This window comes from Pongo pygmaeus, chromosome 14 (assembly GCF_028885625.2).
Source record: "Pongo pygmaeus isolate AG05252 chromosome 14, NHGRI_mPonPyg2-v2.0_pri, whole genome shotgun sequence".
Classification (NCBI taxonomy): domain Eukaryota; kingdom Metazoa; phylum Chordata; class Mammalia; order Primates; family Hominidae; genus Pongo; species Pongo pygmaeus.
The window spans coordinates 122,848,031-122,871,426 of NC_072387.2; the positions used below are offsets into that span (position 1 = coordinate 122,848,031).

Below are 23,396 nucleotides of genomic sequence, written 5' to 3' on the forward strand. Positions count from 1 at the left end.
ATTCCGTGGGCCCTGATCCTATGTCCCTTAGTGGTGACACACAAGAGACTGCAGTCCAGCATCACATCCAGTGTATTGATGTTGGTGCCGTTCACCCGTTCCCTTATTCAGATCACCCAGCTTTCCCTGCACTCATGTACGTGTGTGTACATGACACGTGTATGTGTGTGTTCAGTTCTGTGCAGTCTTCTCACATGCGTGTTTCCTGCATCCACCACCATAGCCAAGACCACTCACTTCCCTGCCTGGGATTCTGCAGGAATCCGTGCATCAGCTTCACTGCCCTCATCAGAATATTTAGCCATTCTATGGGATCCTGACAGTTTGGATTCAAAAATAATCACTGTAGGTGATTAAGGACAATGATAAAAAGGCAAACTTCTGAGTTTGTTGTACATCTTTAATAATTGGGAATAAATCTAAGAAAACGGGAGAAGATATACTGTTCTAGACATGTGTCTGAGAGGAATCCTGCAAATCGTCTTACTGAACAGGTGTAAGGTGTCACGTCAGGCATAAGGTGTCATGTCAGGTGTAAGGTATCACGTCAGGCATAAGGTGTCATGTCAGGTGTAAGGTGTCACGTCAGGCATAAGGCGTCACAGCAGGCTTAAGGTGTCACAGCAGGCATAAGGTGTCACATCAGGCGTAAGGTGTCACAAGCTCAGTGAATGTCAGGTGTGTGCCTTGTGTTCTCTGTTTATTACTTTCAGAAGCAGCAGCATGTGGCAGCATCTCTGTGCCGACGACAATATTGCGGTGAATATGAGAGAAAATATCTGAGCAAAAGTTAGCCAAGGACATGAGTGCGTAGTGAAATGCTGATTGTGACGAACATGCCACATTTGTGGCCAGAGCACAAACTTGACGTTTACTGGCCACGCACATCTTATCCTATGAAGACAACGTCCAGGGACGGCTACCCCAGAGCCTGGGGGAGGTGCCAGGCCCTGATTCTTGAGGACACACGCTGTGCACCTTTCTCCTCACACAGGGACGTCGCCAAGAATGCCCTGCTGCGCTGGCGTGTGTTCATCTACTGGACGCTCCTGGGACTGTTTGACGCACTGGTGTTCTTCTTTGGTGCTTATTTCGTGTTTGAAAATACAACTGTGACAAGCAACGGGCAGGTCAGTACAGAGCTTGATCGCGCTGACTTAGCTGCTTAGGAATAAACCCTCCCAAGCCCATATGATGATTTTGCCAAAGCAGAATTCAGTGCAGCCCACGCAGCTTCCCAGCGGGGCCCATCACCACATGCGCAGTAATTCAGTGCAGCCCACGCAGCTTCCCAGCAGGGTCCATCACCACATGTGCCTAGCTCTGGGTGGCTTTAAAGATCCCGTTACCTGAGTGCTCAGTGTTGCTGTAAGGAAATGTCCTGCTGAGGTTTTTTTTTTCCTTTTTTTTTGTTGTTGTTGAGACAGAGTCTCGCTCTGTCGCCCAGGCTGGAGTGCAGTGACGCAATCTTGGCTCACTGCAAGCTCCGCCTCCTGGGTTCACGCCATTCTCCTGCCTCAACTTCCCAAGTACTTGGGACTACAGGTGCCCGCCACCATGCCTGGCTGACTTTTTGTATTTTTAGTAGAGACAGGGTTTTACCGTGTTAGCCAGAATGGTCTCAATCTCCTGACCTCAGGTGATCTGCCCGCCTCGGCCTCCCAAAGTGCTGGGATTACAGGCGTGACCCACCGTGCACGGCCGGCCTGCTGAGGTTTTCAGACTTTATCTCTGTAACTTACAGTTCACCATCAGCTCATTACCTAGTGGTACAATTATACCATTTAGACATTGCGTTTTTGATGTGGGAATGAATTCCACGTTGAGCCCGTGTTAGATTTCCCCGAGCACCATACTTAGTCGGCTTCCTCTGTGGTGAATAGATTTGTAGTTTTCTAGCGGACATTCACTCTCTGGTTGTTTGCCTAACCCCTGGGGGTTTGTTTTATTTGTATCTTGCTTTTTTCTTTTTGCCACTGGCGTCCCTTCCCACCCTCAGATAATGACTACCAACACACATATGGTAAGACAATCATGGGTTTGTCGTTTCTCTGTGTTTTTGGAGTGCATTACAAATGAAATATTTCTCGAAAATATTTTCAAACGTGACTTCCTGTGTGCTTTGTCGGTAGAAACGCTGTTAGCCGCTGCTGCCCCACGCACCCCGGAGCTAGCTCTGTGTTAGAAGGGTGTGTGCGCCTCCTGACGCACATCCTTGCTGTGTTCCCTCGGTTTCCGTGTCAGGGTGGTCCATTGAGTCAGGGATGTTTTCCGAATTGACTGGATTCGTGGGAGCTTCCCTCGACTTTAAAGGCAGCACAGGCATGTGTGGGAGGCCCGGTGGGGCCCTGTGCTTCCTGAGAGAGCCACGCCAGGCATTCAGTAGATGTCAGAGACCATCCCTGCTTAAATACCTCAGGTATTTAACTAGCTGTACAAGCAGATGCCAGCGCTGACCTCGGAGAAAGTCCCTCTTCAGCAGCCCCTTCTGGGTGACTTCTAAACAGAAATTGGCTTCGTTCCTTGTTTAGCCTGACCTCTCTCTCCCTGTGTGTTTGTCCATCAGACTGCTGGGTTCAAACACAAAAGTCCTGCTATGTGTCCTGTGCACCGTTTACCTGCTTTAGTCGTTTTCATTTCTCTTTACTAAACACTGCTGTTATCCGTCGTCATCACTTAAATCAGTTTTTACCAGGTCGATCTTGAGAATCCATTCAAATATTATTTCACTGTTTTAAAAGCTTTAAGTGTTCTAGAATTTATTCTTTGTCTTCGTTTATTTTAATTGAATAATTCCTGGATGCCACCAGGCCATGAACATCATCAAACAGAGCTACCTGTTGATTCTTTTGTATCTTTTATGAGATTTTCCTCAGGGTTGGGCTTATGTAAGCATCTTGCGTAGCCCTTAAAGAGAACTAAGAGGTAGTGTCCTGAGCACTGAGATTTCAGGCTCCTGGCGGCTGCCGATGGCAATAGCAAGTCCCCTTTTTCCCACACTTGATTTTCCAGTTTTCTCTCACAAACACCATCCTGGTTCACTACAACCACCCTTTCAGCTGGACGTTCAGATCATGTGAAAGCTGAGGAAAGAGAAGTTCAGACAGACTAGACACCCTGTGCAGGGTCAGCTCCCGAGGGGCAGAGCCTGGGTCACACCCAGACGTCCGGCACCAGACTTCATGGTGTTGCCCAGTGCGGCCTCTGGGTTGTTCTAGTTCCGAATTTCAGCGTGAATGTGAAGGTGCCTCCCAAGAGCCCCCGGAGATGGACTTCAGGGGTGAGGACACGGGTGCCACTGTCCTAGGAGGGCTGCCTGGCTGTGCTCCTGAATGAGGTGCTGGCAACGCAGTGCCAGGGGCTTCTCTCAGCCTTCCTGGCAGGGCCTCTGCAGCGTCTCTGCCTTCTCGGATCCCTGGAGCCCTGGCGTGTCCCCAGCCAGCTGCACCTGGTGGTCAGTGGGCACTGTGGCTCTGCTGCCTTCCTGGGATCCGAGGGTTTCTACTAGCTCCTGTTTCCTGGTCTCTTCCGGCTGTATCCTCCAGCCCCTGGCTACGTCCTGGAAGCTACCTTGAGCCCCCACGGAACCTGTGTGCAGCCCCAGGGTGATGCCAGCACTCAGGGAACTTGGGGGCAGTCCTAGTGGCTGACAGCCCTCTTGGTCCTTACGTAGCAATTTGGGGTTGGGGTGCTCACCCCTGAGAATTTCCCTTCCAACCAGGATACTCCCAACGGGGTTACAGTCCAGAGGCCCTCTGGGATTGATTGTTCTTGGGTGAGAGCTACTTTGTTTTAAAGACCTAAATTATTCTATAGGAAAGTCTATAGATCCTGTGTAGGATTGGAGGAATAATAGAATTATGGACATCTCTTTCAAAAGTTCACCAGTGGAGCATTTTCTACACTGACGTTGTAAGCCATAGTAACTTATCATTTTGATGCCACAAATGAGAATGTAAAGACAACAGTTATTTGTTGAACAGCAAGACATTCCTAAGTGAACGGTTAAAAGCTTGGAACGTGCTTTGATAGATGTAGGATGCAGTGAGAACAGCTGAAACACGAGCGGTCCATGTATGGGTGAGGTGGGAGGCAGTGGATGCCACTCATGACCATGAGCTTGAGAAGGCGCGAGTTATGCTGGCCGTGGGATGTTTTTATACATCAGAGTTAAATGGGTCTGGTCTGAGGACTTTTTTGAGCAGAAAGCTTCTATAGGAATACTCATTCTCAAAGGAGGGAGGAAGTGGGGGCATGGGGCTTAGCCTGCAGTGGTGGAGGGTGGCCAGCCCCAGAGGCAGGTCTGCTGAAGGAGTGAGGCTTTTGCACTGGTCAGGTTCTTGGCTGAGATGTGCCTGTCACATAAGGACAGGGTTCCATAGAAATCAGAAACAGGAGCTTCACTGGGGATGGCGTTGATGTCACTTGGAAAAAAAGGGTCCCTGTGAAAAGCCCTTTGAGAAAGGAGATTGGTGTGCCAGGGATGACTGCCACCCCCAGAATCTGATGGAAATAACGACCAGCAGTTGTAATAATAAACTATCCGCACATGTTAGTCCATTTTCACATGACTCTAAAGAGCTACCTGAGACAGGGTGATTAGGAAGAAGAGGTTTAATCGACCCACAGTTCTGTAGGCTGCACAGGAAGCATGTCTGAGGAGGCCTCAGGAAACTTACAATCATGGCGGAAGGCAAAGGGGAAGCAAGGTCCTTCTTCACAAGGCTGCGGGAGAGAGAGCAAAGGGGAAAACGCTATGCACTTTGAAACAACCAGATCTCATGAGAACTCACTCACCCACCGTCAACGAGATCTGCAAAGAGGACGTCCGTGATTCAGTCACCTCCCACCAGGCTCTCCCTCCAACACATGGGGATTATAATTTGAGATGAGATTTGGGTGAGGACACAAAGCCAAACCACATCACGGGAGTTCACCTGGGGGCCCCACTTCAGGCCACCAAGGGAATAAGAGGGCTTTCCAGAGATGCGTTTCAGGATAGCTCCACAGTGGACTAGCTTCCAAAGGACGTGGACACAGGTCAGTAATGGGTCAGCGTTTCTCAGGGGCCCTGACCAAGATGCCTGATTCTGGATTCACGATAGCTGTGCTTTGTTCCTCACCTGTAAAGCTTGCAGCTGTAGCCCATGTGCTCTGCAGGACCAGGCATCCTGAGGCCTGACTCCTTACCCCAGCTCTGCCATGACCCCCTAAACCCAGGGAGCCCCAGCTGGGAGCTTAGAAAGGCAGCTTCTCAGCTCACAGCAGGGAGAGGGGACAGTGAGGAGGGCGTGTGAGTTGACTGCAGTTATCACCTGTGGCGCTGTTGGTGACACACACTGCTTCACAGGGCACCCTTGAGTTCATGTCTTGCTGCCATCTAACTCTTTCAGAGTTCTGTGTTGGGATGGCCAAGGCGAGGCCTGGGGGAGGAAGAGGAGAGCTGGGCAGCGTGAGGGGCTTTTCCTCCGGGCCCAGCTGATGTGGTTGTCTGGGTGCAAAGCCGCCCTCACCTGCTGTGGAGGCACCACTTGGCTGAAAGCATTAGCTTCCAGTTACAGCACAGCAGCCTCCTGCCCTCCAGCACCTTGCTGGCCACATGCGCTTGTAGGCTGCTGCCAAGCCACAGCTGTTCCTAGAGGCATGATATTTTCCTGCCCCAGAAGTTAAGTCATGAGGAGATGGCGCTTTTTGGTGAGTGCGAAACAGGCTTCTCACCCGGGCTCTGCTGACACTGGGGCCAGATGTACATCCTTGTGGGCCACTGTCGTGTGTACTCAGCAGCCCCTCCACCCCCCATCCAAAGCTAGCAGACCCCACGCCCCAGAAATGTCTCCACCACGGTCAGGTGTCCCTGGGGGCAAGGCTGCCCCGGCCGAGAACCACAAGTGTGTGTAGATTTGAGTGACATTGTTGGCCAGACATTTCCAAGCCAGAAGGAAGAGGCCCACTTTTGATCACGATGAGGAAGTGAGGGAAAAACTGAAGGATGTGTTGATGGGGGCCCCTAAGAAGCCGGTGTTCACTACAAAAGGTCCTAACACTTTTTTCTAGAATCTACAAGTAAGATGTTATCCCACTGACCATGTCGGAGGACTGTAGCCTACACCCTCACCTCAGCTGAATCAAGGGGTATGGTGATAGGTATATTGTTTTGGTTGAAAATGAATTCTGAAGAACAGCCATTTGTATTCCAGCTTTTTAAGAGACAGAGTCTGTGCTCTGTTCCCCAGGCTGGAGTGCAGTGGCGTGATCTCTGCTCACTGCAATCTCCGCCTCCCGGGCTCAAGCAATTCTCCTGCCTCAGCTTCCCTAGTGGCTGGGATTACAGGCGTGCGCCGCTACGCCCGGCTAATTTTTGTATTCTTAGAGACGGAGTTTCACCATGTTGGCCAGGCTGGTCTCAAACTCTTGACCTCGTGATTCGCCCACCTCAGCCTCCCAAAGTGCTGGGATTACAGGCATGAGCCACCACTCTCGGCTCACTTTTTAATTGTTTATAAAATAAGATTCCCTGCGAGGTGCAGTTCACGGAATCCGACAAACTAGAAATTGTCTGGGCCACAGCGCGGGAGCGTCCGGAAGGAAAGCAGGTTCTCCCGAAACAAGTTTCCAGTCGGGGGTTTTCCCCAAGGCGGGGGTCTAGGCAGCAGCCCTTTCTGGCCTGTGCCTCATGTGCGGTAGAGAGGCGTGCTGTCCTCAGGCGTCGGGCGTGCTGTCCTCAGGCGTCGGGCATGCTATCCTCAGGGGTCGGGCGTGTTGTCCTCAGGGGTCGGGCGTGCTGTCCTAGGGGGTCGGGCAGGCTGTCCTAACGGGTCGGGCGCGCTGTCCTCACGGGTTGTGTGTGTCTGTGTGCTGCGTTGCCAGCTGGCAGCTCGTGGGTCCCACTGACCTTCCCTCTTCCACGGCCACCTGGGCATGACTGCTGGCGGATCTGTGGTTCTGGCCGCGTGCGGGGCAGCCTCTCTCCAGCCCTGTCCTGTCTGCCGGCTTGTCTTCTCTGTCCTGAGGGAGGTTCCCCGAGGGAAGCCCCCAGGCTTCCCCCTCCGCGTGGGTGCCTGGGGTGTTTCCCCTGATCATTTTCTCACATAACGTTTCCGCCGCTGTTCTTCAACAGCAGGCAGGAGTCTGAGCTGAGTTCAGAAGGGAACAGACACAATCTATGAGTTTGTTCCTGAAACTCGTGGAATGTAGCTGGGTAATCAGGCAACTATCTCTTCTACGTAAAACACAAAACAGAAAAAGGAGGTTCGCGTGTACCCGAGTTTGCATTATGGATATTTAAATGCCAGCTGTGAGGGAGTTTTTGTGCTCGGTTTGAGACCTTGGGACTGACATCTGTTATGGCTGAGAGCATTGAGCAGGACCAGTGTCAGGAGCGGGCAGCAAGTTGCAGATAGGCGGGCTCTGAGCCCATCACCAAGCCACAGAACTGGTGGTGGGAGATGCAGCCGGGAAATGGGGGCGTCCTGCCGTGCTCTGGGGGGCTGCTGCATATTCTTTTATGTGATAATAAGAAAATATAGTGCTTATATCTTTGGGGTTTGAAGTGTTGGCACGCAAGGAAAATGAGGTGTATTTTCTAAAACTCTTGATTTTGAAAGAGAAAAAAAAATACATAAAAACGAGATGACTTGGACTATTTTCCCCAAACAGATATTTGGAAACTGGACGTTTGGGACGCTGGTATTCACCGTGATGGTGTTCACAGTTACACTAAAGGTAAGTGGTCTCGCACTCACATTCCTCCCCTAGCCACAGTGAACCCCTGCAGTGTAGGCCTCACGCGCTCTGAGCTCTCTGAATTATAACTCCGTACTGAGGCTGGAAGCCACTCTCCACCCAGCCTTGGCTGGCTCCTGGGGCACCCCTGGGCATCCTCGTCCTGCTGTTTAGACAAGTAATGCACAGCCACTCAGCACACCCGGCCACCCTGCGTGCAAACCCCAGAGCTACACCGAAGGTAACCTTGGGAGCAAGCTGCTTCTTTGGGAAAGAATTCAGGCTAGAATTGTTTTCAGTGGCAAGTAGCCCTCCCCCCAGCGCCATCAAAATACACTTTAATTGAAACAAATTAATGTATTTTGGAAAATTTCACTCTTTAAAGTCCAGTGAAATTCTATACAGAATATATCATTATGAAATCTCAAAACCTATCAGACTGAGTCTTAAAGAGTGATACCAAAACATTCCTAAGGTGGTTTTCTTAGATAGTGATATAAACAACACCTGACTCTAAAGTAACTTTCTGGCCAGGCACAGTGGCTCACGCCTGTAATTCCAGCACTTTGGGAGGCCAAGGTGGATGGATCACCTGAGGTCAGCAGTTCAAGACCAGCCTGGCCAACATGGCAAAACCCCGTCTTTATTAAAAACACAAAAAGTAGTCGGGCGTGGTAGCACGCGCCTGTAATCCCAGCTACTTGGGAGGCTGAGGCACAAGAATCGCTTGAACCTGGGAGGTGGAGGTTGCAGTGAGTCAAGATCGTACTACTGCACTCCAGCCTGGGCGACAGAGGGAGACTGTCTCCAAAAAATTTTAAGAAGTAACTTTCTTCAGTAGAGACATAACACCTTAATCTGAATGACTTTCTTCGGTGGTGATATAAACAACACCTTGGTCTGTGGCCCGCACGCTGCCATCTGGGAAATACATCCATGGCTCGCTTCCCCAGGACCCAGGGCTGTGGCGTCCCCACGTTCTTCCTCTCCACGCGCAGTGTGAGGTGTGGCTTTGTCTTCCTGAGCAGTGTGAGGTGTGGCTTTGTCTTCCTGAGCAGTGTGAGGTGTGGCTTTGTCTTCCTGAATGGTGTGAGGTGTGGCTTTGTCTTCCTGAATGGTGTGAGGTGTGGCTTTGTCTTCCTGAATGGTGTGAGGTGTGACTTTGTCTCCTGAATGGTGTGAGGTGTGGCTTTGTCTTCCTGAGCGGTGTGAGGTGTGGCTTTGTCTTCCTGAATGGTGTGAGGTGTGGCTTTGTCTTCCTGAGCGGTGTGAGGCGTGGCTTTGTCTTCCTGAGCGGTGTGAGGCGTGGCTTTGTCTTCCTGAGCCGTTTTTTGCAGGCATTGAGTTGTCATTGCTGGATCTTGTGTTTGGTTTAGTTTTTCGTCACCCCCTGGCTCTCTGTCCTGCCCATCACGATCATTCTGACCGCTCGGATGACACCGTTAACTGCCCTTTTTTTTTTTTTTCCTTTTAGCTTGCATTAGACACACACTACTGGACTTGGATCAACCATTTTGTCATTTGGGGGTCGCTGCTGTTCTACGTCATCTTTTCGCTTCTCTGGGGAGGAGTGATCTGGTAAATTTCTGATAAGTAGCTGATAATCTGATAAATATCATGTGATTGTTATTTTTTTATCAAGGGTTGCAGACACATTTTCCGTGCAGCCTCGCTGGTTGGGGCAAGTGTTTATTGAATACCTGCTGTGTGCTGGGCGTCATGTGGGGTCCTGGGATACAGTCGGGGGCAAGACACTGGGGGGTCCCTGCTCCTATGACTTGCATCTTCAGGGGGAGAAAGACGCTAACTGATAACAGCTTGTGACGAGTTAGTTATATGGAGGAACAGACCAGGATTCTATACCAGGGGACCTATGTCAGATTGCAAGGCCAGAGGTGACTTTTCAGAAACAGTAATTTGAAACCTGGAAGAAGAGCACCATCATCACAGCAAGTCCCAGCTAGTAACCACCTCCCACAACAAGGCACTGCCCAGGCATTTGACAGGTCCTGTCTCACTCCATCCTCACGCCCCACAGCAAGATGGGGCCCAGGCATGGTGGGGCTGGACTTTGCCCGCAGCAGCCTGACTCCTGGGGGAGCCTCTGGTTCGGGGGAGAGCAGCAGGCACGCAGGCCCGGGCGGCAGGAGGTCCTCCGTGAGTGGGAGCCGTGGCCAGCGGAGAGGGGCCCGGACCCGGCTGCAGAGCAGGCCTGGCGGCCTCCTGGACCGCCAGCCGTGAGGATCCTGGCTTGAGGCTGTCATGGTCAGTCGAGGCAGAGCACAGCAGAGTTGAGTGGCTCTTTTAAAAACCCCACGGTGTCTGCGTGTTGAGCTGGTGAGAGCGACATAGGCAGGGTGGTCAGTCTAGAGACTGTCACTGTAAGCCAGGAAACGATGCTGAGTGGTGGGCCCAGGACCAGGTCCCAATCTCAGCCCCAGCTCAGCAGCCTCTGCCACAGCCCTCTGCAGACCTGGCGTCAGTAGCCGGCCTAGGGGAAGCCAGCAACCTGCTGAGGATCCCTCAGGGCCCCTGACCTGGGCGGGATTCTCAGCTCAGGAAGCGTCCCTCCGGATTCTCTCGTTCAGCCAGCGGCCCCTGGTGGCCCCAGGTTGCATTACACAGTCTCAGAGATGAGAGCCGAGCTTGGAGGATGTCAGTCACCCTGCCAGCCCCAGAGAACCCTGCCTAGCTCTAGAGAGCCGGGCCATTCTAGCAGCCCTGAAGGCCATGGCTCTGTAAGAGGAAGATTCCATCCCAAACCTCTCTGACCAGCTCCTGGGCTTTGCAGCCAAGGAGCCACAGCCCCTCAGCCTTGGTAGAACCACAGCCTCTCACATTGTTTCCTAAAACATTGACCCCGCGTCTCTGACGTGCTGGGAGTTCACCATGTCACCACCGCTTGGTGATGAGACCCCATCCTCCTGCCCGCCACCAGCACCACGTGGGTGCCCCCAGCCTCTTCCCAGGTCTGCCAGCAGCTCTGTGTCCCTCCCGTTACCCGCCATGCCCTGCTCCTGTTTCCCTCCTGTTGTCCACTCACCAGTTTCACTGTGCTTCCTGGAGGTGGGGCCCTATCTCTGTGTCTCTGCCACCATCCATAGTGCCTGGGATGTGAAAGGCGATCAGGAAACGTTACCAGAAGGCACATATAGACGTGGACCTGTGGACTCGGGCTGGCTGCAGGTCACCGGTCCCTGCATCCTTGCCAGCCTCCCTCATGGAGCCTGACACAGACGTCTTTGAATTATCCTCTTTCTGGGGAGAGAAGTCATTGCTTGCTCTGTACTAACGACAAGTGCTCGGCACATCCTTCCCATCCGAGACTTCAAGATAGAAAAACATCCGTATTTCAATCCCTTTGTTTTTTTGTGGCCTTTTTTTTTTTTTGCTTCTGTGAAACTGAACTTCAGAGACTTCTATGTCCCCTTTGAGATGACTTCATAGAATTCCTTCTCCCATTCCTCTTACCCCAGCATTACCGGGAGGTTCAGCGTTCATTTTTTATATGATAAATTCAGAGCAGGCTCCGTGGCTTGCCAAGCAACTCTCACAGATAAAAGTGTAAACTCCCTGAACAAACGGCCTCTCCAGTGAGTAGAGAGGCCGGCCCCAGGGAGTACATGCCTTACCAGCAGCTTCTCTTCCCTGCCCCTCAGGCCGTTCCTCAACTACCAGAGGATGTACTACGTGTTCATCCAGATGCTGTCCAGCGGGCCCGCCTGGCTGGCCATCGTGCTGCTGGTGACCATCAGCCTCCTTCCCGATGTCCTCAAGAAAGTCCTGTGCCGGCAGCTGTGGCCAACAGCAACAGAGAGAGTCCAGGTATGGAGTGTCCCCAGCCGGGGCGGGGGTGCCTCAGGGCCCTGGCCTTAGGATTGGGAGATGACCCTTTTGAAAGACAGTGTGAAAGGTTTGGATTTCATAAAATGTGATCAGTTCAAGTATCACTAATGAGTTTCCTAATGATGCATGATGTTAAACATCAGGTAAATTTGCGATAACCGATGTTTAATTTTATGTTTCAACCTAAACAGTCATCTGAAATAAGACACAAATAAGAGAAAAAAGACTGATACAAAAGGCAAATTATTTCATGTAAATGCAAACCTTTTTTAAAATTAATCATTACTTTAAAAGGTTAAATTACATAATTTTTAAGGATGGTAAATTTGGCTGGAAACGGTAGCATCTGTATCAGGAAATGCTGGTATTGGTGGAGCTGCTTACTTTCCACACTCCCATGTTTTAGCCACAAGCAGAATTCTGTGTCCGGGGAAGACGTGACGATGCCAGGTGTCCCCCCAGGTGCAGGGTTCAGCAGGTGTGAGGACTCAGCTCCTGGTCCCCCATCCTTCTCAGCAGCTGGGCTCTGCCTTCAAACTGAACCCTAAATCAGAGGCAGTGACCACGCCCCGCCTCTGCTGCTTTACTGGGAAGCCTGCCTGTCCTCGGAGGGCCTCTGCACCTGTCACGGTCCCTCAGGACTCTATTAACAATGCAGGTTTTCAAGTTTCATCCCTGAAATTTCTAATCACTCCGTGAGATGGGGTCCTGGACTGGGCAGTGCTGAAGCCCGGTGGGGAAATGAGGGGTGGGGGGCCCCCGGCAGTGGCCACTCCTGCAGGGTGTGAGGCTGCCCAGGACGGACACTGCAGCGCAGGTGGAAGGAAGACGGGGAGCGAGTGGGGGCTGGGACCCCAGCCCTGACTCACTCACGCAGCTCAGACACCCAGGGGCTGGCTCCCAGAGGTGCTGCTGTGCTGGGAGGGAAGATAGGTCGCCCTCCCTCAGGGGGCACAGCCTCACCCACCACCCACCTCCAACAATCAGAATGGGACCCTGGCTTGAGAGCTTTCTTGGGACATTGGTGCCGATTTAAAATGTTGAAACCGATGCCACCAGTTCCCGGTACTCCCTCCTTCATGCCTCCTGCCACAGTTTGTAAAATCAGAGGGAACAAAACTCGTGGTGAAGAGACTCCCTCTCAGTGTAGTGAAAATGTCCACACACAGCTCCACTGACTCGGGGGCCACGGGCAGGAGAAACGCAGCAGAACGTGCGAGTCAGCTGCTTATAAGAAGGTCCCACTGAGGGGCCTCTGTGCAGGAGGGGAGCCAGTGGGAGCAGGAGCCGGGGCCCAGGTTGAGACTCCGTGGCCCCCAGTGCTTCAGGGGAAACTCACTGGCCCCAAGCAGCCACTGCCCAGCCCTGCCTGTGGCCCGAGAAGCAGCTGTCCAGTGATGGTTTTCTCTAAGCACGGTCCTTGGTTCCTGAGCTCTTTAGCCGTGCAGTTCCACAGCAGGCACACGTGTTCATGATCACATCCCATACGTAGGGACATGGTAGACACGCATGTCACGAGGACACCAGGCACAGAGGAGACAGCAGGGCTGTGGGTCTGACCCCGAGAGAGCAGGTACAGCTTGGGGGTGTCTGCTGGGCCCCCAGCTGTGGCCACAGTGGTGTGGCTTGGGGTTTACAAGAGTCTTGGCCCTACCTGGCCCTTGGGTGCGTGTGGCTGCAGAGGTGCTTGGTCAAAGATGCCTGAGCAGGCAGGAGTTGAACTCGGGGGGTTAGGAGGGCCTCTTCCCGCAGGAGTTTGGGCTCTTCATGCAATGTGCATGCAGCCTCCAGAGTCGGGGCTGCCGAGGGCCACACCCCCGGATGCGTCTGACCACAGGCCCTCTGCTCTGCGACTCATCTCCAGGATGGGTGGGTCTCAGGGGCACTTTGGGAATGCCAGTGAGGACCCTCCCCATGCCACCCTTTGTTTAGAAGCCCCTGTTTTGCTGTGGGTCTCTGCGTCCCACAAGAGCCCCGGGAACACTTAAGCAGCCACACAGCGGGACCTTCAGGAGGCATAAAGCAGGGGATGGGAGGGGCTGGCGGGTCACGGCGGGGGGCACCAGTGTCCGCCCAGAGTGACCGGAAGAACGTGCGCGTGGAGGTGAGCCTCTGACTAACTCAGCTCTGTCTTGTTTCTCTTTCCTTCCCGTTTCCTTCCATCTTCGACCGCTTTGCCTAAATCCTCACACCTTGTTCACACACCCCTGTGTGCGTGGCCGCTGACCTCGGGACTAAGACTAAGAGCCAGTGCCTTTCTGTCGAGCAGTCAACCATCTTTATGCTTTCTCAGACTTCCAGCAGCCTGAGTTTCTGATGGAACAAGGTGATGCTCCTCTGCCTTCCACGCGCTTGGGATGGTAGACACGGGGCAGCAGGGCCATGCCCGTCAGCAGAGCCCCGAGTCCACGTGCTCTGACCCAGCGTCCCCCAGGTGCTGGGTACAGCAGCCCCACGTCAGGAAGTCCCGCCACCACTTACACCTTCTCGTGCACAGACTGACCGTGGGCTGTGCTTTCCGTCAGTCACAGTTAACCAGGGTTTCTCCCTCAGCGTCCGTGCAGCCTCAGAACCCACCTGTGAGGGTTCAGACACAGCTGACAGCAGAGAGCCGGCCACATGACCCCTCACACAGGTGTCAGAGGGGTTCCTAAGCAGGAAGGTGTGAGAGTTTGCAATTCACAGGTCATCCAGGCCCTGAGCTCACACACCCTTCCCTCTGCAGCCTGTAGAGCGTGGATCACACGGCCTCCTCCCTCACGCACCCACTTCTGTGCCCATTCTGCAGCTGGAAAGACTGAGGGCAGCTAGGATAACATGGTTTGCTCAGGACCCACACACATATCAGAAAAGGGGAGCCAGGCTGAGCCACACAGCTGGGGACAAAGAGGGGACAGAAGTGTTTGGTGTCAAATGTTTGACCAAATTCCCTTTTTACTGTTTTTTAAATGAAAACCTCATTATTTTTCAAAAAAGCCTCTGTTAATAATTTGCTTTGAAAATGACGACCTTGGCCTTTCTGGGTAACGTAGAGGCGTTCACACGCCATTTTCCTGCGGTGGTGTCCGTGGTAAGAGCCGAGATTGCAGGGGCCTGCGCGCCGTCCTGAAGTCGCGTTCTTTCAGCCGTGTGCTCCTGCACCAAATACCGCATTCACGCATGCCTCCAAATCAGTGATACTTTGAAAATGCATACTTGGTATTACTGTTTTACCAAATGCAGCTTAGAAAAATGCCCAAAGCAGAAAAAGCCTTCTTTTCCCTTTAATAACATCATCATCTATATATTTTAAACACGATTTTTAACTGACAAAATGGTCCTTTTTTAAGTCCAAGCAATTAATCAGAATCAAAATTTTTCTAATTTAGTGTCATCAGAATTTGTTAGATTAAATTGCAGAATTTCATCTCACCATTTCTGTACTTGAAAACATTTAGGATGAAATTATTAGGAACATTTTAATGACTCATAAGAGGTCCTTAAGAAACTGATTAAATCATGCCAACTGTGAGCTAAAAATAAGCATTCTAACTATTGATGTAGTTTGTTGAGAGCTGATTTGCTTCTGAGCATGTGCAGAAGCTGAGCCCGGCTGCGTCGAGACAGTGGCACGGAGTTTCTCGGTGCCCCCTGCGAGGCCTTGGGCCCTGGCATGACCCCCACAGACAGGGCCGGCGTCTGCACTTGAACACAAAGCGCCTGCAGCCAGCACATGCCCGGCGCACACAGGAACACGCCCTGGCGCTGAGACCACCTGCGTTCTGCAAAACTTTGGAGGAATAAACATGTCACTAGTCCTCACATGGGGCATATGTTACTTCCAGTGGATGGCTTTCTTTTAACCTGTTCCTACAGAAAAGCATCACAGGCCTCAGATGTATATGTTATATATGTGCGATTCGCACATATATGCCCGTGCTGGCATCTCTACGTATCTGCATGCAGTTCACTTCTCCGTCACTGTCCCCGGGAAGGGTGGCAGCCTCATCCTTTGTTTCCTGCTTCTCTTCACCTGGGTGTTTGCCCGTTCAGACGTGCAGTTCTGCAATTCCAAGCCCACAGTTCTTCAGCTCCTGTGCTTCCCTTATTCCTTGAATAAGGCTGGGCTACAAGATCTCAGTGGAGTTCTGTGAGCACGTTGGCCTCAGGACACTCCATCACAGGGCCCTGGTAGAGTGGTTCCCGGAGCTCGCTGTCTGTGGTGGAAGTGGGCATGTGGCTGAACGTGTGGCTTCAGGATTCCAGAGTTGCCTGGTAGACCTTCCAGCCGAGGGACCTCGGACCCTCTGCCTCCCGCGGGTGCCATGACACATCCCTGAGGCTGTCTGTCAGTTCTGGGCTTGGGCCCCTCATGGGAGCGGCCCCGCTGGGCAGTGTTTTCCCAAGAGGCCCCGAGCCCTTGCCCTGGCAGCTCCGTGACATGCCACGCAGACTCCAACAGGGGCTTCGAGCCTTTTCCTGCTGGGGTCCCACGGATGGTGCAGGCAGAGGCCAGAGTGCTCCTGGTGCTCGTGGGAGCCGGCTCAGCAGCCCCGCGAGGCCCACGTCGCTCAGTGTCTTTCCTCGCCTTGCAGAGAGGCATGAAGCACAAGGCTCCGGTCCAGGCCGCACAGAGCAGCGACGGGCCCCTCCTGAAGGACCTCCTACGGCGGCCAAGGCGCAGTTAGCTCCACGCTAGGTAACTGTGCGGCTGCTGGACGCCGCCCGTGTGCTGTGACTGTCAGACCCGTTTTTCCTCCAAAGTTTTGCTGTGCTGTGCTGTGCTGTCTTTGATAACAAAAGTTCATGGTGAAAAAGAACAGCCCTCTTTACACACACATGCATTTGCTCTCCCAGGTAAGTAACACGCCTAAGGGTAAGCTGACCACACATGGAACATGCTGTGCACACACACACACGTGTACACACCTACCCCACACGCACGGCACACAGCCTGACCAGACCCAGCATCGTCAGATACAGGCTCACGATCCTGGTCTTTTGGGGGAAACAGCTTCACTTAAAAGGCCTGTCAGGAAGGAGCCTGCTTTGAAATCAAACGTGGTTATTGCATGGTTTGTGTGGAACCGGGGCCCAGGCAGGTGTGAGTGCAGGTCTTCTGTGTGCCAGCCGAAGCACGTAGCTTGTCGCCTCTCCGACAGACGTGGAGGCCATGAAGACGTCTGCTCCTGCCAGCATTTCCGCCGCTGCCTCCTGGTCTAAAAGTGGGCTGACCTGGGGACAGCCCCTCATCAGACAGATGCGTGCTGCCGGCCTCCTGCCGCTCCCCTTGCTGGTCAGACCTGCAGGGTCCGTGCACGTCCGGGGCCCTAGTGGGCTGTCGGAAGCCATGCAGGCCCCATCCGTATGGTGACACCCAAGGCAACATGCCAAGGGGACGCAAGCTGGGCACGTCCAGTACTACGTCAACCCGGTCCCTGTGGGGTGGGGCCTGCCTTCCCTGGGGCAGTGAGTTCGCCTTTTGTTCAAGGGTCTCTGGGTACCAGTATGGTGTTCGAGCTCTCACTGCACAGGAAGCCAGCTACAGGGAGGAAGCTCGTAGGTTTCCCGTCCATGGCTGTATCCCTGGGGCCCCTGGATTCTTCCCTGGGATGGTGGGACAGGGGGACGGTCACTCTGTTGGTACTGAAAAGGAGAGGCCCTCGTTCCTAGACAGAGACCTCTTGCCTCCATATGGCTTCTCTGGTGGGGTGGATCCCGCCCGGCCTGCCCTCAGGACGAGGCCGTGTCCTGAGTTGAGTCTAGCAGTTCCTGCAGGAGGCGATGGTAGTGAGTGCATCCCAGAGTGGCTCAGGTCACCCCAGGCAGCCCCATGGGGATCCCTGAGACTGACCGTGTGTCTCGTTCTCTCAGCAGAATGGGTGCGCACAGCCTCGGGACCGCGACTCAGAATTCACCCCTCTTGCCTCTCTGCAGAGCCCAGGCTACCAGAGCACCTGTCCCTCGGCCACCTGGTACAGCTCCTGCTCTCAGCAGGTGACACTCGCAGCCTGGAAGGAGAAGGTGTCCACGGAGCCCCCGCCCACCCTCAGCGGTTCCCGTCACCGCTGCAGTTCCATCCCAAGTCACAGCTGCCCTGGGTCCCATGTGGGAATGCTCGTGTGATGGATGGTCCTAAGCCTGTGGAGACTGTGCACGTGCCTCTTCCTGGCCCCCAGCAGGCAGGGAGGGGGGTCACAGGCCCTGCCCTCGAGCGTGGCACGCTGGCCGCCTGGACCCAGCACTGTGGTTGTTGAGCCACACCGGTGGTCTCCGGGCATTCGGCTCAACGCAGGAGGGACATTCTGCTGGCCAACCCTGCGCGCTGTCATGCAGAGGCCATTCCCCCAGGCCTGTGTCTTCCCCCACCTGCCGTCATCGGCCTTTGCTGTCACTGGGAGAGAAGAGCCGTCCAGGGACCCATGGTGGACCACATGTGGACACCACATGCTGCTGTTTCCTGCTTGTGCGGCCGCCACCTGTGCTCTCCATAGGGCGAGGTAGAGCCATGGCAGTGCGTCCTTTACTCAACAACCCTCCAATCCTCATGCTGTGGGAAGGTCCGGGTCACTCGGATACCATCATCCCTGCGGATGCACGGCCGTACCCTGCTCATCTGGGAGTGGTTTCCCTGCGGTTACGTCCAAGTCCGCCTGCCCTGTGCGTCGGGGCTGGCTGAGTTTCGGTCTCCCCACCACCGGCCGCCTCGTGGAGAAGGCAGTGCCACATGGGAGGACAAGGCCACGCTGGCAGCTTCTAGCCCTGCAGCAAAAGTGCCAGGATGTCCATCAGCCACTCACCAGGGCACGGAGCCGTCAGTCCACTGTTACGCGAGAATGTTGATCTCACGGGTGCGAGGGCCGGGAGACAGATACTTGGCTGTGATGAGCAGACATCCTCTGTCCCCGTGGAGGGGTCAACACCAAGGTGGTGTTTGTGCACCAGAACCTGTCTCGGGCTGATGGGGGCGGCCCACAGGACATGGGTGGATCCCAACAGGCAGCACTGCACCTCCACCCACCTCCCGCGCTGCAGCTCTGCCCACCGGGCTCTGTGTCCCCACGTCCCCACGTCCCCACGTCCCCTCGTCCCCTCGTCCCCTCGTCCCCACGTCCCCTCGTCCCGTCCCCATGTCACCTTGTCCTCACGTCCCCTTGTCCCGTCACCTCATCCCCATGTCCCCTCGTCACCTCATCCCGTCCCCTCATCCGCTTGTCCCCACATCTCCTCATCCCCACGTCCCCTCATCCTCACGTCCCCACGTCCCCACGTCCCCATGTCCCCTCATCCCCACGTCCCCTCGTCCCCCCGTCCCCACGTCCCCACGTCCCCTCGTCCCCTCGTCCCCACGCAGGGCTCTCCTTCGTCTTAGGATCTGTCCAGCGCTGCTCTGGGTGGCTTAGCAACCCGAGGGCTGCTGTGATAGGAAGTCCCTGTTGCTTTCTGTACTGGCATTTCTATTTCTAGAAATAATCTTTGACGTAGCCTTAATGGTCCTTAAAGAAGACATTTCAGTGTGAGATTCAGACTTCAGACGCTGAAACTGCTGCCTTTCAGGAAAGCACCACCAACGCTGGAGGAGGAGCCGGCCCTCACGCCCGCCGCCACGCTGTGAAACGGGGCTCCGGCAAGTGAAACCCAGAGGGTGTTTCTGAGGTGCTCGACAGTAGGTATTTTTGGAAGCTCAAATTTCACCATTTGATTGTATAATCTTTTACCTATAAAATATTTATTTGAACTAGAGGATAAATCAGCAGGAAGAACAGTGAACACAGTGGTTGGGATAAAATAAGGTGACAAATAAACACCACACCAAAGATGAGGGTAGTGAGCAACTGGCTTGAGCAGACAGAACGGGGAAGACTCCACTCTGTCCCGAGGGGCGAGCCGCAGGCGTCCCCAGGGCCACCCTGCCCTGAGGTCCTTGTGTGGCCACCCTGGCTTGGCAGCCCTGCCCACGCTACCCCCGCAAACAGTGGTGTGTGCATTTTTACAGCCCTTTTTAAGAACCCAATATGGGCATAAATGTAATACCTGTAGCGGGGGCAGATTCTCTGTATGTTCAGTTAACAAATTATTTGTAATGTATTTTTTTAGAAATCTTAAAATTGCCTTTGCACTGAAGTATTTTCATAGCTGTTTATATCTCTTTTATTCATTTATTTAACATTGTCTAATTTAAAAAATAGGTTTTTAAAGCTTTCATTTTTAAGTTTATGAAATTTTGGCCATTTTACATTTAGATTCTGGTGAGAGTTTTGACTGAATGTTCCAGTCTCTGATGAATGTGAATTTTCAGATTTGATTTTATTCTCTACACACACTTCTTCCTTTCTTGGTATTTCTGGTGGCAGTGATTAGTTGAACAGCATATTTAAGGCAGGATAATTTGCTACATTTTTTCTTTACAATTTGTTGCAATTTCATCTGCTTTCTATGTTTCATTGTTAATTGCCATCCTTCAGCCTTAAAAATAGAAGATTCTCACGTGAAGGTTTAGTAAGTTGGGTCCCAGCTCTGCCTGTGTGGAGATAGTCACCATGTACCTCTGACAACAAGTCTTAGTGTGAAAGTCACTAAACTTTTACACACTCCCAAACGTCTTTTAAAAAATTGCTTGGGAAATTATTAAATGAATGTGCCTGATCATTTGAAATAACAAGGGGCACGAGATAAAAAAGAATAGGACGAGAAGATCCTCAGTGAATGACGTTGCAGGGTCTTCATGCAATTTTTCACCTCGCAGTAGTTAGTATTTACTTGCCTTAAACTAACTTTGAAGCAAGTAATGTCAACTTTGAGCACTTTGTTGAGTTTTGAAAAATCTTATTTGCTGCTGCACAGGTTAATAAATTATCAATTTGTAATTCAGCATGTTGGTCAGAGACACGGTCACCGATTCACACCCAGTCCCTGCCACAGACCATCTCAGACACACACAGTGGGCCTGCTGCATGTGTGTTCCCTGGCTTTTGGCTCCATGCTCACTCGTAGCCATGTCCACATGGGGGCTTGCACACAGGAACACACGCATACATATGTACATGTACACACCACAGACATGCAAGCTCCTGCACACATGCATGCATACAAACGTGTACACAAGTGTGAGCTCCTACATGCATACACACATGCACACACGTGTACATACACCAAAGCATGTGTGACCTACAGACATGCAGTACATGCACATGTGTACACACACCACAGACACGCGTGTGCACACTCCTACACAATGCATATGCACATACCATGAACAGCGTAAGTTCCTACACACGGACGTGTGATACACACATGCATGTACAGGTAAGCACACATGTACAAGCTCCTACAGGCTTGCTGTCACACACGTGTATGCACACCAGAAAGACGTATGAGCTTCTACTCATGCACACATGCATACACACATATGCACACGTACATTCACTACAAACACGTGCAGCCTCCTGCACACATGCACATTCATGTGTACACACACCACAAACGAGTTCCCAGACGTGTAAACACACGTGCGCACACCATACATGTGAGCTCCCACACGTACACACAGATGCACATGTACACGCCCCAAACATACATGCAGGCTCCTGCACACATGAATACACACGCACACATGCACATGTACACACCCCAAACGCACAGGCTTCTACACACATGCACACACGTGTGTACACCACAAACATGAGTTCCCAGACATGTAAACATGTGTGCACACCATACACACGTGAGCTCCCACACGTGTACACGTGCACATGTACACACCACAAACGCATGCGCAGGCTCCTGCATACGTGAATACATACACGCACACACGTATACACACACGTGCCACAAACAAGTGCACACTGTCCTGGTGTCCTGCACTGCATCCTGCCTCCTTCCTGAGGCATGGGACGGGCATGGGAAGATGGGGCTCCCTGGCCCCCAGCCATGCCTCCCTGAGATGAAGAGTCCCCCTCCTGGCAGAATGTCTGGGCTTTGCAGAGCAGGCCCCAGGGGTGAGTCGCAGCTCCACTTAACCAGCTGCTCTGTGAGCAACGCTTCGTGCCCTGGACAAGGCCCTTTCCCCTTTAGGGAGGTCCAGCCTCGCAAGCTGAAACCTCCCCTCGGCTCAGCCCTATACCAGGCGGCCACAGCAGGACTGGCCACACCCACGCGGCACCTCATCCCTGCACGCGTCAGGGAGCACGGCCAGCCTTCTGCCACGAGCCATCTGGGAAGGGCCGTGGCCTCCTAAAGCCCCAGTCAACCCAGCCTGTGTCTGAGCAGACAGGGCAAACAAGCAGGCCACACCGTCTCGAGGGAGGAGGCCAGATGCAGCCAGCTTCTCCGACAGGGTGACCATCCGCTCGGCTTGCTGAGCATTTAAACAAATGTTTAGACAGGCTGTGGTGACTCCTCTGAGTTCAGCCTTGGCCGGGGGTCTGGTGCCGTAGCAGGAAACCTCCAGCCTTGTTCTTCAAACCACTCAGCTCATATGTTTTGCACTGACTAGTATTGAATAATACAACCACTTTTATTTAACGTTAATATTATTTATTTGACAACTCAGTGTCTAACAGCTTGATATGCAGGTCCTTGCATCCTACGTTTCTTTAGGAAGTTACCCATTTGTAACTTTAAAAACAGGAAAAATATCAGTTGGCAAATGTAATCTTTTTTTTTTTTTAAGCTAAAGGTGGGTGAACTGGAATGAAAATATTTCTGATATTGTGTCTATAAGCAGCCTTGATGGGAAGTGTCATGAAAGTGTGATTCTACTTTTGCAGAAAAATCTAAAGATCAATTTATATAGCTTTATTTTTTACTTTATCAAAGTATACAGAATTTTAATATGCATATGTTGTGTCTGACTTATAATGTCTGCGTTACCATTTAAAATGTCTATTCATTATGTAATGTAATAAAAGAAGGTCTTCAAAAATGTATTTAACATGAATGGTATCCATAGTTGTCATCATCATAAATACTGGAGTTTATTTTTAAATTATTAAACATAGTAGGTACATTAACATAAATCAGTCTCCACACAGTAACATTTAACTGGTAATTCATTAATCTGCTTTGAAAAATTGAATTGTTAATTAAACCAAATCTAACATTTCTGTAAAGTTTATTTTGTATGCTCCTGTTTTTAACTTTTATTTCTGTAGATAAACTGACTTGATAATATTATATTGGCCTTTTCTCTAGATTATCTAAGCAGGAGACCTGAATCTGCTTGCAATAAAGAATAAAAATCTGCTTCAGTTTCTTTATAAAGAAAATCACACAAGCGGTGTGTACATTTTCTGCTCTTAGAAACTGTACAGTCAGAACACTTCGCAGCGTGCTTCTGTGCGGGATGAAGGTGGCAAGCCCAGTGGGTGGTGTGGGCCCTCCCTGGCTGTTCCCTCAGCTGCCACCCCCTGCAGGGATACCAGGTGTGCCAGGTGCGGGGCCCCGGTGCTGACCGCCCTGGATGCCAGTGCCTGCACAGAACCGGAACCTCACCACTGGGTTTCCCAACCTTCTGGTCCATCCCCACCACAAGCTCGTCCCTGACCTCTGCCAAGCCCCCGCCTGCCACCTCATGCTTGGGGTCTAGGTGCCCCCTTTCCATCCCAATTTTCCCTCTTGACCAAACCCCAGGCTCCTCCAGGCCCTTCAGCCTCCTGGGCTCTGTTGGCTGAACCCAGCCTTTCCCACTCTGAAGTAGAGGGCATTCCCCTGCCACTCCCAGCCCTGGCAGAATTCTGGGTGCTGCCACGGAGCCCCTGGAATGCCCCCTGGCCTTGGAGGCCGTGGCTTTGTCCCAACCCTGACCTCACCCTCTCTAGTTCCCACCCAGCCCGGCCATGTCATACTCT

General features: G+C 52.5%; 1 protein-coding gene and 1 pseudogene across 12 annotated transcripts in view; both read left to right on the forward strand.

The window, feature by feature from the left end:
- Positions 1-22,791, forward strand: part of ATP11A (ATPase phospholipid transporting 11A) — a 199,689-nt gene extending 176,898 nt beyond the window's left edge. For 2 of the 12 annotated variants that reach the window (XM_063651176.1, XM_063651174.1), the window contains exons 25-29: positions 995-1,130; positions 7,657-7,722; positions 9,197-9,300; positions 11,382-11,547; positions 17,422-22,791. In XM_063651176.1, coding sequence (XP_063507246.1) covers positions 995-1,130; positions 7,657-7,722; positions 9,197-9,300; positions 11,382-11,547; positions 17,422-17,673 — 724 coding nt within the window. In that variant the 3' untranslated portion in view covers positions 17,674-22,791. The other 10 variants (XM_054447021.2, XM_063651175.1, XM_054447022.2 and 7 more) reach the window with 8 other exon arrangements.
- Positions 20,864-22,791, forward strand: LOC129011812 (putative uncharacterized protein FLJ46204; annotated as a pseudogene).
- Positions 22,792-23,396: the final 605 nt, after the last annotated feature.